This window comes from Macaca nemestrina, chromosome 20 (genome assembly GCF_043159975.1).
Source record: "Macaca nemestrina isolate mMacNem1 chromosome 20, mMacNem.hap1, whole genome shotgun sequence".
In the NCBI taxonomy this organism is placed as follows: domain Eukaryota; kingdom Metazoa; phylum Chordata; class Mammalia; order Primates; family Cercopithecidae; genus Macaca; species Macaca nemestrina.
Window position 1 is genome coordinate 9,873,488 of NC_092144.1, and position 14,498 is coordinate 9,887,985.

The window sequence follows — 14,498 nt, forward strand, 5'->3', positions numbered from 1 at the left end:
AACAGCTCGGAGGAGACGCTTCCTCCGGCCCCCGGCTCGGACCACGCGCCGCACGCGGCCAGCTCTGGGAGCTCCCAGTTTTTTCTGCGGGATCCCCGAGCCGGGAAAGCCCCCGCGGGAGGAAGGGTGGGGGCTGGGGCGACCCGGGCCCGGAGGCTCTCGGCCCCCCAGTGGCCAACCCGGGCATTGACGCCGTCAGGAGCCCAGTCGTGCGTCAGCTGTCGCCCTGGCAACGGGCGGGCGACGTCACCCATTGGTGGTCCGTCAGTCACCCGCTGACGTCACGTCCCAGGAGGGGCAAAAGGCAAGGCGCGGGGGCGGGTTCTAGGCCCGGCCGGCAGGGGGAGCCCCGGGGCACTGATGGCAGATGCGTTTGGCTTGGTCTTGCAGGAGGCCCTGGCCCTGCCAACATGGCCACCGCAGCCCCAACGGCGCGCTAGGTTGGCAAGATGAAGAGGAGTCGCAGTGCCCTGTCCGTGGCAGGGACCGGGGACGAGGTGCGAGAGGAGGCGCTTGGGATGGGGCGGGGCTTCGCCCCTGGGGAGACTAGCGCCCTCTAGTGACCATGGCTATTTCTTGAACGCGGCTTCACTACCTCCAAGCTGTGAGGAGTTTGATCCCTTTGTGCCTCAGTTTACTCCTTGATTCCATTTTTCTCCTGCTGCCCAGATTAAGAGGCTCTCAGCCGGCCCAGGGACAGAAGGCAGAGGCTTCTCAAATGAGGAGAGGATTTTGGCGAGGAAGTGGGAGGGGGCGCTAGGGGTGGTGAGGTCTTGAGAGTCTCAGATGTGAGGGAGGGGAGGGGGGCATTGACATTAAGACCAAGAGGGGCCCTCTTAGATGTGGAGGTTGGGAAGAGACCCTAAAAAGGTGATGTGTTAGAGAGATCTCACACTTAAGACAGAATGTCTAGATGTGACAGACCCCCAAGGCTAGGGCATCGAGAGGGGACCCCACAAAAATTATGGCTGAGAAGGGGCACTCTCAGACCTAAGAGATGGTAGGGCACCCTTTGTGGGAGGGGTCAGCGAGTGGTTCACACGTGAAGGGGAGCCTATACACCCCATTAACTACTCCCTTAGACATCTAGGTAGGGGTGTTCTTGCGGAGCGGGGCTCAGAGCTTCCCAGCCAGGCCACGCCCCCATTCCACTTTATCCCTCCCCAGAGGCCGAGGGAGAACCCCGAATCCGGCCATGCCAACATGCTGGGGGCCGACCTGCGTCGCCCTCGCCGCCGCCTCTCGTCCGGTCCTGGCCTGGGCTGGGCCCAGCCTGAGACCTCGGACCCTAGGGTCCCTCTGCCGCCACGGCCCACCACGCTGCCGCTGCGGATCCCACCGCGGATTTCCATCACCAGGGCGGAGAACGACAGGTAGGTAGGAGAGGGAGCAGAGTGGGAGCTGGGTTGGGGAGGCACAGTGCCAACTGGGCTAGGTCCAGCCACCAGCCCTTCCCGATCTCCACGCTCCCTGTCGTTTGCAAAACTAGTTGCAACTTGTACTGTGGCGGGCTGTGACACCCCTCCTCCAAGGCAACCTTCGCAAGCTCTAGGAAACCCTTCTTTCATTTTCCAGCTGCCTGAGTCAGCAAGGGGCAGGACTGAGGAAAGGGGTGTCATGTCTCCAGCCCCCAAGATGCTCCCATATTCACAGAGCTGGGGCAGGTTGATCAGGCGGCTGTGCACCGGCTTTCGTGTCCCCGCTGGGAGGATCAGGTTTCTTCTCCGCCTTGAAGGGGATGGGATGGTGGAGTCTTGGAAGGGGTCTGGACTGGCATTTTGCTTTCTCCTGGGGAGATGTGAGAAATATCTGCGAGCTCTGGGTTCACACAGCACCTCTTGCTGGTTCTCATCTGGGGACCTTCCCGGTACCCAACCAGTTTCTCAGAGTACTCAACCCCCTTCTTGGCTCAAGAATGAGCTGGAAAGTCAGACAGCTGAGCTAGTCCTGGCTTCTGGCCGGCCCCTGCCCCCATGCCCTCCTCTGGTCACCGCTCTCGGCAGTTCCAGTCTACCCCCACCCCCATCTACTCAATTGGAGAGTTCCAGGGTCTCTGTTTCCCTCATGGTCCAAGGTTCATTTCCAGACAGGGAGAGCAAGTGACTGTCACTCGCCCATGGAGCTGCTTAATTATACCTCCCCATGTCCATCCCACTAGCCTCAGGTCCAGATCAGTTTATCCCCCCGCTCAGATCACCGTTCCTCGTTTCCTCCTTCTTCTGCAACCCCAGCTGTGGCCTGACATCCCCACCCGCCTCGCATTACGCACCCCCACCCCCCTCCACATCTCTAACCAACGTTACAGCTTTCCCCCCGCCAAGAATTTGGCCCAGCCCAGGACTCTCAAATATGATCTGGGGAGAACTCGCAGCCCCTGCAAATTCCCTAGAAGCCGTTTTGAGTGTGTAATGGCGGGGGGTGTTCCTGAGAGAAGTGGGGGACACAGTTCTGGCCCTTGGGATACCCCGCGGCTGCTGAGGGGGGCCCGGTTTTTGCTCGGCGTTCGCCCACCCCGGGAGCCCCCTCTGGCGGGGAGAATAGTGGCTGTGGGGGTTGAAGACGGGCAGTCTTTTTTTTTTTTTTTTCAAATAAGGAGAAGAGCGCGGGGGGAGGGCGGTAGCAGACGGCATCGCCTGCCCTGGGGAGCCCGTGAGAGGGGGCGCACGGGGGCTGGGGTCTGGTCCCCGGGTCGCGCAGCAGAGCAGTTTCGCGTTCAAGCTCTTATCGGCGTTGGGGGTGGGGGTGGGACACGCGGGCGCGTGCACTCCCCCCGCCCAGCAGCCAGCCTTGGGGGGGGGTTGAGGGGGATGGGGGCGCGCTCGGATCCCGCTTGCTCTCTGCTCGCTCGCTCGGCGCAGCGCTGGGGGAGGCGGGAGCGTGAGTCACGGCGACTCCCGATTTAGGTGCCGGAAGGGGGGCTCTGCTGGCGGGGGCCGCAGGGAGGAGGCTCGCCTGTTTACTCGCCTGAAAAGGGCACGGGGGTGCGCTCCGCAGCTACCCGGGACCTTCCTCAGTTTACCTCCCGCAGAAGCGCTTTAGAAGAGGCAGCGATGTATAGAGCGGTGGGCGGGCAGCTGGGGTATCCGCCATAGGGTGTCCTCCTGGAGCCGCAAGGGAACCAATGGGACACACCCCAGAAACACCCCAAAGAGGCCCCAGGCCGACCACACACACACGCACGCACACGTACACGCACACACTAACATACATAGACGCCCTCCGACACTACAGACGACAGAGGCCGAATCTCGTGCACAACTCCGCAAGCACACACCGACCACAGACTCATCCAAGCGCTTGAGAACATATTCACAGTCCCCAGGCCACCTGAAAAAAGACCACGTAGGGATGCACATCCTCCAAATAGGTAGCACATGTGCGCACACATCCTTCATCCATAGACACACACAATTATACACACAGCCAAATTCAGAGAAACGGGCAGACAACAGCAGCCAACCACGTGCGCACACACACTTCCAGCCGACACTGAAAACACAGACAACCCTTGGAAGAGGCCACGTGCGCGCACATCCCGCCCCGGGCCCGCACCATCACTATCCTCCGACGCACAGACAGGAGATCCCACACACTCTGCCGCCGCCCGCTGCAGGCACCGCGCCGGTGGCACCAGGACCACTCCTCAAAAACTACCCCCGGCCAGGGGTAGCGGCGAGGACACGCCAGCACCGGACTCCGCCCTCGCCATGATGGACCGACTGACTGACACTCTGGCAACCAGTCCGGTGTCTTCTTCCAGATCGGATTAACCGTTTAACTCCTTCGTGCCCGTGCGCGCCGCGGCCAAGCAGGGTGCTTTGAAGAGAGCCGAGTTTCAGCGCCCCCTCCCACCCCGGAGCGGGGATCTGCGTGGGCGGGAAGGGCCCCCCCTCCTTAGGTAGCTGCCCCCCACTGGCCCGGACGGAGGAGGAGTGGGGCGGCGCTGACAGCCGCGGCGGGCGGGGGGCGGGGAGGGGCGGGACGGGGCGGAGGAGCCGGGGCTGGCGCCGAGCGGGGCGCGGAGCGCGGAGAGCGCCGCCCGGCACTGAGCAGAGCTCCAGGCGCCGAGAGGAAGCCGCAGAGCCCGGCCCGGGGGCGATTGGCCCGCAGCGCCCCCGGGTCTGTCCCCGGGGCGCCATGGCCCTACCGCGGCCGGGCGCACCCGCGGGGCCCTGGGCTCGCTGGCTTGAGCGCAGCTGAGGGGGGTGTAGGTTGGAAGGGCCAGGGCCCTCCGGGGCGCAAGTGGGGGCCGGCGCCATGGAGCCCCCGACCGTCCCCTCGGAAAGGAGCCTGTCTCTGTCACTGCCCGGGCCCCGGGAGGGCCAAGCCACCCTGAAGCCTCCCCCTCAGCACCTGTGGCGGCAGCCTCGGACCCCCATCCGTATCCAGCAGCGCGGCTACTCCGACAGCGCGGAGCGCGCAGAGCCGGAGCGGCCGCCTCACCGGCCCATAGAGCGCGCCGATGCCATGGACACCAGCGACCGGCCCGGCCTGCGCACGACCCGCATGTCCTGGCCCTCGTCCTTCCATGGCACTGGCACCGGCAGCAGCGGCGCGGGCGGAGGCAGCAGCAGGCGGTAAGACTCCCCTTGGCGGATGCGCGCGGAACCGATGGGCGCGCAGGGAGGAGGCAACTCGAGCCGCCGGCCGCAGGGGGCGCTAGGATGCGGGTGGGGTCGGTTTGGCTGGCGGGGGCGGAGGGAGTTCGGCTGCGGGGGCGTCTAGGACCTGGCCGCTGGTTGCCCGCGCTACGGCTTCCTGCTGGAGCCCATCCTGGGGTCCATTTAGGGGGTGCCATGCTGCGCGTGGTGTTAACGAGGTCTGGGTTGGGGAAGGGGGCTGCACCTTTAGGGGTCTGTATTCTTAGTGACAGTGCAGGACAGCGGCTAGGCTGGGAACCACTTGGAGGGACCTTCCTGGGGACACTATTCTGAGGGCTAGATTCGCAGTGTTTGGGGTACCGTTGGGGCACTCTGTAAGCGGGTGCCTGCTAGGACCAGGATCTTTAGTTCAGGGTCGGGTGCTCTCAGGGTTCTATGGGGTGGAGGACTCTATTGCGGGGATGTTAGTGGACTCTTCCTGCAGCAGCTGGGGTCGGAAATCCAGAGGGTGCCTCTTGGGGGAGCACTGTTTTGGGAGCCTTGTGTTAGGTTGGAGTTTCCCTCTCAGGGCAAGAGTGTTAGGGTTCAGTAGCTGTTCAGAGGCAGGAAACAGTGGAGGGGGGGCACAGTCCCAGCACAGAGGGAAGGAGTCCCCGACTGCAGAGGTGACAGCATAGTGAGGGTGTGTGTGTTGAGCTTGGTCTTCTCCGACGGTATCCTGCGACTGACCTGCATTTGCTCCAGCTGTCCGGGTATGACCAGCTGTGGCTGCCTCAGTTGTGGGCTCTGCGTGAGCTTCTGGGATCTTGTGATGGTGACACGATGACTATGTGTTCTCCAGGGACAGTGTAATTGTGACAGTATGACTGTGTATTTCCCGGGTAGTGTGACTGTGTGTTTCTGGGACACGGTTTGTGACAGTGACTGTGTATGCTTCAGGAATGCTGTGAGTGTCACAGGGTGACTGTGTGGCCTCATGGGATGCAGTGATTGGGACAGTGACTGTTTCTGCTCCTAGGACAGTGATTGTGCAGTGGTGTCGGTGGTCTAGGGACAATGATTGTGACAGTGTCATTTCTGGCATGCAGTGATTGTGGCACTGGGGTGTTTACACTTGGAAAACAATGTGATTGAGTTCGTGGAACAGTCTGTGCTGCTTGGACACTGATTGAAACACCGTGGCTGTGTGTTAGTCTTCGCCAGGTGCTCACGTCTGAGCGTCGGTGCTCTGACATGTGGCCTGTGTTCCCTCTGCCTGGTGTATCCTAAGAACTGGTGTCCTCTAACCACCTGGTGTTCTTAGTTATTGTTCCTGCTCTGATGGTGCTCCAGGGTCTGATTGCATGTGCTCCAGCGATGTGTGCAACTGACAGCTTTGCTCATGTGCTCTACCTGGATGCCCCACTGCTGGGGATATCACCAAGACGGTCAGATTCAGGCTTCTTATCCCTGGAGTTCCTGAGTGAGGCCCCTCTAAGATGTAGCCCTACTCTTCCTAAGTCTCTTTGGGGGTCTTCAGCAGTCATTGCAGCCCTCCAGGCCACCCCCACCTCTGTTCTGGTCACCCCCAAGCCCCAGTCCCCCTGCACCCCTGTACCCACCAGGAAGCAAGTGTCATGGGTCTAGTACATATGGGCTAATATTTCCCAAAGGGAACTGGAGAGAGACTGAAGGAAGAGAAAGCTGGAATCAACAGAAAATGCTAAAACCGGGGGCAAGGGGCCAAACTGTCACACGTCACTGTCCTAAGACACCAAGGGGTGGGTGAAATGCAGTAGGATCCAGGCCCCATTTCTTTGCAAGGCTCTAGAGACTCCTCCTAACCTGGTCTCTGGGGTGCTGAGTCTTAGGGGACAGTGGCTGAGCGGTAATAATCATCATTTTGGTGGGTATCCATCTCGCAGTGGGTCACCCTCGGGCTCCATGCCAGGGACTTTTCCATGCATCCTCATCCCCAGTGCCAGGGTATTCCAGCAGGGTATCCCTGCTGGCATATGGGGAAACTAGGGCCTAGAAACAAAACGCTTTCTCTCTCTCTTTTTTTTGATGGAGTCTTGCTCTGTCACCCAGGCTGGAGTGCAGTGGCGTGATCTCGGCTCACTGCAACCTCTGCCTCCCGGATTCAAGCGATTCTCCTGCTTCAGCCTCCTGAGTAGCTGGGATTACAGGAACCCGCCACCACACCCGACTAATTTTTGTATTTTTAGTAGAGATGAGGTTTCACCATGTTGGCTAGGCTGGTCTCAAACTCCTGACCTCAGGTGATCTGCCCACCTTTGCCTCCCAAAGTGCTGGGATTACAGGCATGAGCCACTGCGCCCAGCTAAACCCTTTCTCTTTCTCACCCAAGCTCACACATCCGGGAGATGGGGGAGCTGGAATTGCAATGCAGGTCTGCCCAATTCCTGTGCATCTTTGTATAAGTGTCTTGCCCTCTCTGAGCCTCAATTTTCCAGTCTGTAAAGTGGGGCTGTTGTTGGCATTGCCGTGTGGGGGTCAGTTTGAGGGTTCTGTGAGCTTGGGGATGTGTGTAAAGGACTTAACATAATGAGTAGATCTCCATTCAGGGACCTGGACTAAGGAGGGGGGACCTGAGTGGATCCCATTTCTCCAGGGTGAGTAGAAAAAACAGGAACCTTAACCACATCCCCACGTAGACTCCGGTTTCTGTTTCACTGTGGGCCTGTGCACCCTTCAGTGTCTGTGCTGAGGTCCAAAGCTGGGACTGATGGGTGGGCTGTAGCTGGCATCGGTACCAGCGTCCTTCCCCCTCCCCAGGGAGAAGGAGAAATGTCTCTGATGGCAACCTCAATGCTTAGAACGGACATTTCTTCAAAAAGGGGATTTTAGCAGGGCACACACAGGATTCGGTGCTCCCCATATTGGAGTTCATCCAGCTACCACAAGGAGAGTCCAGTGAGCTCCCCCATTTGGGTCAAAGGAATCCCCAGAGAGAGGGCACTGCCCCCCGCAACCCGAGATGTCATCCAAACCTCCCCTGAGGATGTATGAGACGGCTGAGTCACGGCACAGCCACAATCTGTCAAGAGGCAGATGGAGAGGGAGGAAGAGGAGGACTTTGGTGGGGGGGAAGTGGGAAGCTGTCTGAACTGGGGACGGGGCCAACATACAGACCCCGCGTCCCCCCTCCCTGGGCCCTAAAATGCTCCCCATCAAGGTGGGGGCACAGCGTGGCCCCAGGAGCAAGTGGAGGCAGCCGAGCTGGGGTCTCCGTCTGGTCGCTGGTCTCTGTCTCCACTTGGGTCCTCGCCTCCCCCTGTCCCTGGCGCTCCCAAGTCCCTGGATGTGGGTTGAGAGCGGGTCTCCCCGCGCGCCCTCTGCCGGACGACGAGGAAGGCACAGCCTCGGTATGCGCTCCGAGCGCGGACCTGCCCCAGGGACACCGCCAGTCCCGGAGCAAAGCAAAGTCGCCATCACCGTCGCGGCGCCCAGTATTATTATTTCATGCTTATTGAGCGTCCTGGAGAGCGGGCGCCAGGCCGGCTGACCGCAGGCTGCGTGTGGGGTCCTCGCCCTCCCCGGCTTGGGACCAGGCCGCTTTCCCCATGCGCCAGCCCCTGCCACACGCTGCGGGGACTGCCGCCTGGAGGACAGGGAGGAACCTGGCCGAAAAGTTGCAGCGGTGGAGTTCCCGTCCCGCCTCCGCTCGCTTGCCGGGCAGCCTGATGAACTCCAGCATCCTTGGCTCTGCACTTCTGTCCGGGAAAAAGAGACCATGGGACTTACCCAAGGTCACACAGCGAGGAAGGTGAGAATGGGAGTTAAAAACCAGATCTCGGCCGGGCGCGGTGGCTCACGCCTGTAATCTCAACACTTTGGGAGACCGAGGCGGGCGGATCACGAACGAGGTCAGGAGTTCAAGATCATCCTGGCCAACATGGTGAAACCCCATTTCTACTACAAATACAAAAATTAGCCGGGTGTGGTAGCACGCGTCTGTAATCCTAGCTACATGGGAGGCTGAGGCAGGAGAATCGCTTGAACCCGGGAGGCGGAGGTTGCAGTGAGCCGAGATGGCACCACTGCATTCCAGCCTGGCAACAGAGCGGGACTCCGTCTCAAAAAAAAAAAAAAAAAAAGCAAAACAAAACAAAACAAAACAAAACAAACAGATCTCATCCACTCCAGACCTCTGAGTAACATTCACATGGCAGCCCTGCCTGCTGACTCGCTGAGTGACTTGGGGCCAGTGATTGTGCCTCTCTGAGCCTCAGTTTCCTCATCAGTCAAACGGGGCTGAAAAATAAGAACTGTCCACCCCCAGGGCTGTGGTGAGGCTGATATGTTTGACGTAGGCGCTGGGCAGCCAGGAGCTAGTGTTCTGAGAAAGTACTTCCTCAAATGACATCAGCAGAGAGAAAGGGGGCGTCCCCCAAACCGCAAGCCCGGCTGGCGGGGAGGGTGCCCCATATTTCAGTGGTAACAGATTGACTGCAGGCTCTTATGACTTTAGGAAAACTGGGGCTTTGGACCTGGGAGAGCCACAGTCTGGCAGGGTGAGAACAGAATTGTGGGGACATCTGAGCCCATTCTTTTCATTGTGGAGTATGAAAGAGTTCAAATCTGACTGGATGCAGTGGCTCACACCTGTAATCCCAGCACTTTGGGAGACTGAGACGGGTGGATTATTTGAGGTCAGGAGATTGAGACCAGCCTGACCAACATGGTGAAACCCTGTCTCTACTAAAAATACAAAAATTAGCCAGGTGGTAGTGGCGCACACCGAGTAGCTGTAATCCCAGCTACTCAGGAGGCTGAGGCAGGAGAATCCAATCGGTTGAGCCTGGAAGGCAGAGGTTGCGGTGAGCTGAGATCGGGCCACTGCACTCCAGTCTGGGCGATAGAGTGAGACCCTGTCAAAAAAAAAAAAAAAAAAAAAAGGAAGGAAGGAAGAAAGGAAGAGAAGGAAAGAAAAGAGTTCAAATCTGCTTTTGGCCAGGCAAGGTGGCTCACACCCAGCACTTTGGGAGGCTGAAGCGGGAGGATTGCCTGAGGCTGGGAGTTTGAGACCAGCCTGGGCAACATAGTGAGACCCTGCCTCTACAAAAAGAACAAAATAAAATAAGTAAATCCAGCTTTTGTCCTGTACTTGCTGTGTGACCTTCACCTGTCAGAGCCTCAGTCTCCTCATTTCTAGCAGATTCGTTCATTCCACAAACGCTGAGCACCTTCAGAACTGTGGCTGAGAATGCTGTAGACCAAGTTTGTCCAGCCTGTGGCCCAGGATGGCTTTGAATTCGGCCCAACACAAATTCGTAAACTTTCTTAAAACAATGAGATTATTTTGTTCGTTTTTTTGTTTTGTTTTGTTTTTTGTGTTTTTTTGTTTTTGTTTTGCTCATTAGCTATTGTTAGTGTCAGTGTATTTATGTGTGGCCCAAGACAATTATTCTTCTTTCAGTATGGCCCAGGGATGCCAAAAGATTGGATACCTTTGCCATAGACACAATCCCTGCTGTCCTGAAATTGTCAGACTACAGGGTGAAGCAAAAATAGTAAGTAAAGGGCCGGGCACAGTGACTCAGGCCTGTAATCCCAGCACTTTGGGAGGCCGAGGCAGTTGGATCACTTGAGGCCAGGAGTTCGAGACCAGCCTGGCCAAAACATGGCAAAAACCTGTCTCTACTAAAAATACAAAAATTAGCTGGGTGCACGCCTGCAATCCCAGCTACTTGGGAGGCTGAGGTGGGAGGATTGCATGAACCCAGGAGGCAGAGATTGCAGTGAGCCGAGATTGTGCCACTTCACTCTAGCCTGGGCGACAGAGCCAGACTCCGTCTCAAAAAGGAAAAAGAAGAAATAGCAAGTAAAGCTGTATGATAATTCAAGATGGTCACACACAAGATATGGAAAAAAGAGGGATCCTGAGGTCAGGGAAGGCCTCTCTGAGGAGGTGACATTTGAACAGAGACCCAAATAAAATGAGGGAGGTAAGGGCTGGGCGCAGTGGTTCACGCCTGTAATCCCAGCACTTTGGGAAGCCGAGGTATGTGGATCATGAGGTCATGAGTTCAACACCAGTCTGGCCAGGATGGTGAAACCCCATCTCTACTAAAAATACAAAAATTAGCCAGGCGCGATGGCGGGCGCCTGTAATCCCAGCTACTCGGAGGGTGAGGGAGGAGAACTGCTTGAACCCAGGAAGTGGAGGTTGCAGTGAGCCAAGACCATGCCATTGCACTCCAGCCTGGGTGACAGAGCAAGATTCCATCTCAAAAAAAAAAAAAAAAAAAAAAAAACTGAGGGAGGTTGCTACGTGGGTATCTGATGGAAGAGGATGCCAACCAGAGGGAAGAGCCAGTGCAGAGGTCCTGTGGTGGGAGTGTGTCGGATACGTTGGAGGCAAGTGTGTCTGAGGCAGAGTGAACGAGGAGGGAGTGGAAGAAAAGGAGGGAGTGAGGTGACAGGAAGCTCATGTAAGGACTCATAGACCATGAGGCCATGATCAAGGTTGGCTTTAGGCCTCAGTTTACATCTGGCTTCCTAGGACGGGACAAGCAACATTGAGCTGGAAGGAAACTCATCCATAAAGGGCTTGTGTAGCCTCATGGCTAAAATTCCTGTCTCTGAGGCCAGACATCTGGGTCCATGAGCCAGCTCTGATCTTTCTAGATTGGGAGACCCTGGCCAAGTCACTCCTCTCTGGGCCTCGGCTTCCCTGTCTCTGAAATGGGCCTAGTAAGAACTGTATTCCCAAGGGCTGATCTGATGAATTGGCAAAACAATTCAGGGAAGCTAAGTGCACTGAAACCTTAACTGGTCAGTGAACAAAAATGCATTTCTGGGACCGGCATAGTGGCTCATGCCCAACACAGTTTGGGAGGCTGAGAGGGGGTGGATCGTTTGAGCCTGGGAGGTGGAGGTTGCAGTGAGCCAATATCATATCACCGAAAAAAAAAAGAAACAAAAAAGAATATCACCTGTTAGGTATCTGGTGGGTATTTTGTGAGGATTAAATGAGATCACAAGACCAGGTGTGGTGGCTCATGTCTGTAATCCCAGCACTTTGGGAGGCCAAGGCAGGCAGGTCACCTGAGTCCAGGAGCTCAAGACCAGCCTGGGCAACATGGGAAAACCCCATCTCTAGAAAAAATACAAAAAATTAACCAGGCATGGCCGGGTGCGGTGGCTCACACCTGTAATCCCAGCAATTTTGTGAGGTCGAGGCAGGCGGATCACCTGAGGTCGGGAGTTCAAAACCAGCCTGACCAACACGGAGAAACCCTGTCTCTACTAAAAAATACAAAATTAGCCAGGCATGGTGGCGCATGCCTGTAATCCCAGCTACTTGGGAGGCTGAGGCAGGAGAATTGCTTGAACCTGGGAGGCGGAGGTGGTGAGCCGAGATCACGCCATTGCACTCCAGCCTGGGCAAAAAGAGCGAAACTCCATCTCAAAAAAAAAAAAAAAAAAATTAGCTGGATGTGGTGGCACACATGCTACTCAGCTACTGAGCTACTTGGGAAGCTGAGGTTGAAAGATCACTTGACCGCAGGAAGTTGAGACTGCAGTGAGCTATGATCACGCCACTGCACTCCAGCCTGGATGACAGAGTGAGATCCTGTCTTAAAAGAGAGAGAGGAGAGACAGAGAGATCATAGCAGGATATAGAGAGATGCGCAGGAAGCTTTCTAAAGGATTAGTTGCTATCATCACCATCATGGTCATTATCATCATCGTCTATATCCTCTGGCTAGTATAGTGACTTTCATATTATAAACCCTCAGTAAATATTTGTCAAATAATGATAATAACTGTAGCTCATATTAAGTGAGTGCTTACTATGTTCAGACACTTTTCTGAGCCCTTTATGTGTCCATTCATGGGGTGAGTGTAGTATTATACCCATTTTACAACTAGGGAAACTGAGGCTCAATGAAATGAAGTGACTAGCCCAAGATCAAATGGCTAAGAAGTGCCAGAGGCCACACGCAAGCCCAGGCCTCCTCACTCTGGCCCCCATGGCATCAGAGCCAACACTAGAGAAGAAAAGATATTTCACAGAGGTGGACTCGAAAATAGAGATGCACTGCTGGGGCGCGGTGGCTCACACGGGTAGATCACTTGAGGCCAGGAATTCGAGACCAACCTTGCCAACATGGTGAAACCCCATTTCTACTAAAAATACAAAAAAATAAAAAATTAAAAAAAAATTAGCCAGGCATTGTGGCACATGCCTGTAATCCCAGCTACTTGGGAGGCTGAGGCATGAGAATCCTTTGAACCTGGGAAGCAGAGGTTGCAGTGAGCCAAGATCGTGCCACTGCACTCCAGTCTGGGTGACATTGTCTCAAAAAAAAAAAAAAGATAGAAAGCAAGAAAATAGAAATGCATCCCCTTTTCTTTTTTTTTTCTTGAGACAGGGTCTCACTATCTCAAGATGGTGCAGTGGCACCATCGTAACTCACTGCAACCTCAACCTCTTGGCTCAGGTGATCTTCCCACCTCAGCCTCCAAAGTAGCTGGGACCACAGGCTCATCCCACTATGCCTGGCTAATTTTTGTAATTTTTTTGTAGAGATGAGGTCCTGCCATGTCACCCGGTCTGGTCTCGAACTCCTGGGCTCAAGTGATCCTCCTGCCTTCACCTCGCAAAGTGCTGGGATTACAGGCATGAGCCACCAGGCCCAGCTTCTAGGGGTGTCTTAAGAGTTGTAAGACACACCAGGAGAGGTGGCTCACGCCTGTAATCCCAGCACTTTGGGAAGCTGAGGCGGGTGGATCACGAGATCAGGAGTTCAAGACCAGCCTGGCCAAGATAGTGAAACCCTGTCTGTACTAAAAATACCAAAAAAAAAAAAAAAAAAAAAAAAAAAGAAAAATTAGCCGGGCACAGTGGCAGGCGCCTGTAATCCCAGCTACTCGAGAGGCTGAGGCAGGAGAATCACTTGTTGCAGTAAGCCAAGATCGTGACACTGCACTCCAGCCTGGGCAACAGAGTGAGACTCCGTCTCAAAAAAAAAAGGAAAAAAAGTTGTAAGACACATCTCAGGACCTGTGGGTGGCATTCTAGGTTGTCCCCAAGGACTGTGGGGTGCATCTTGGGATTCTGTTCTAGGGTGTGAGACTGTCTTAGGAGCTGGAGAGGAATCTAGTTGTGTCCCTGGGGTCTATTGGGGCACCCCAGATTTTGCTGGCATCTGCATGGTTACTAGGGCATTCCCTGAGTCTGAAGGCATTCCCGAGGTTGTCTTGGGGTCTCAGCACTTGTGGGGGCATCTCAGGGATGCTGTAGAACCATTCAGGGATTAAGGGACATCTGAGGGACTGTGGAGATGTTCCCGGGGTCTGTGGAGGACTCTAGGATTTGGGGGGAACCTATATTTGGTCTATGAAAATGGCTCTGTGGGTGTGGGGGATTCTGGGGGGACTCGGGGGAGGGTCTATGCATGATGGGATGATGAGAGTTGGGGATGATGGGGAGCTCTGGAGGAATTTTGGGACATCTGAGGAACTGTGGTGAGGGTTCTGGGATCTGAAGGGTTTTCCCTGGGATCTCAGAGCACCACTGTCAGGGAGTTTGTGGGAGCGCCCCCAGAGATTTGGGGGTATCCCTGGCATTTGTGGGTGCACGCTGGGATTCTTGGGGCACTCCTGGGGCTTGTGGCATGTCTCAGAAACAGTGAGGACACTGCTAGGATTATGGGGGCATCTGGGGAGCTATGAGAGTGCCCCAGGGTCTATGAGGGTGTCTCAGAACACGCTACGTTGTGCTGAGAAGCCTTGGGATTTGGGGGGTACCCCTGGACTTCTTGTGTGGGGTTGTCTCAGGGACAGTGAGGGTGCTCCTTGGGATTCTGAGGGACTGTGGGGTGGCTCCTGGGGCTTATGGGTCCTGTCAACACCACGGGGAGTTTGCAGGAGTGTCCCCAGAGA

At 56.1% G+C, this 14,498-nt stretch overlaps 1 protein-coding gene across 2 annotated transcripts in view; it reads left to right on the forward strand.

The window, feature by feature from the left end:
• The first annotated feature begins 389 nt into the window (after positions 1-389).
• The window catches only part of LOC105486933 (phosphodiesterase 4A), a 53,355-nt gene continuing 39,246 nt past the window's right edge, over positions 390-14,498 (forward strand). Inside the window, exons 1-2 of one of the 2 annotated variants that reach the window (XM_071087103.1) lie at positions 390-497; positions 1,168-1,373. In XM_071087103.1, coding sequence (XP_070943204.1) covers positions 450-497; positions 1,168-1,373 — 254 coding nt within the window. In that variant the 5' untranslated portion in view covers positions 390-449. Of the gene's footprint in view, positions 498-1,167; positions 1,374-4,029; positions 4,578-14,498 lie in introns of those variants that run through there. The other variant, XM_071087102.1, reaches the window with a different exon arrangement.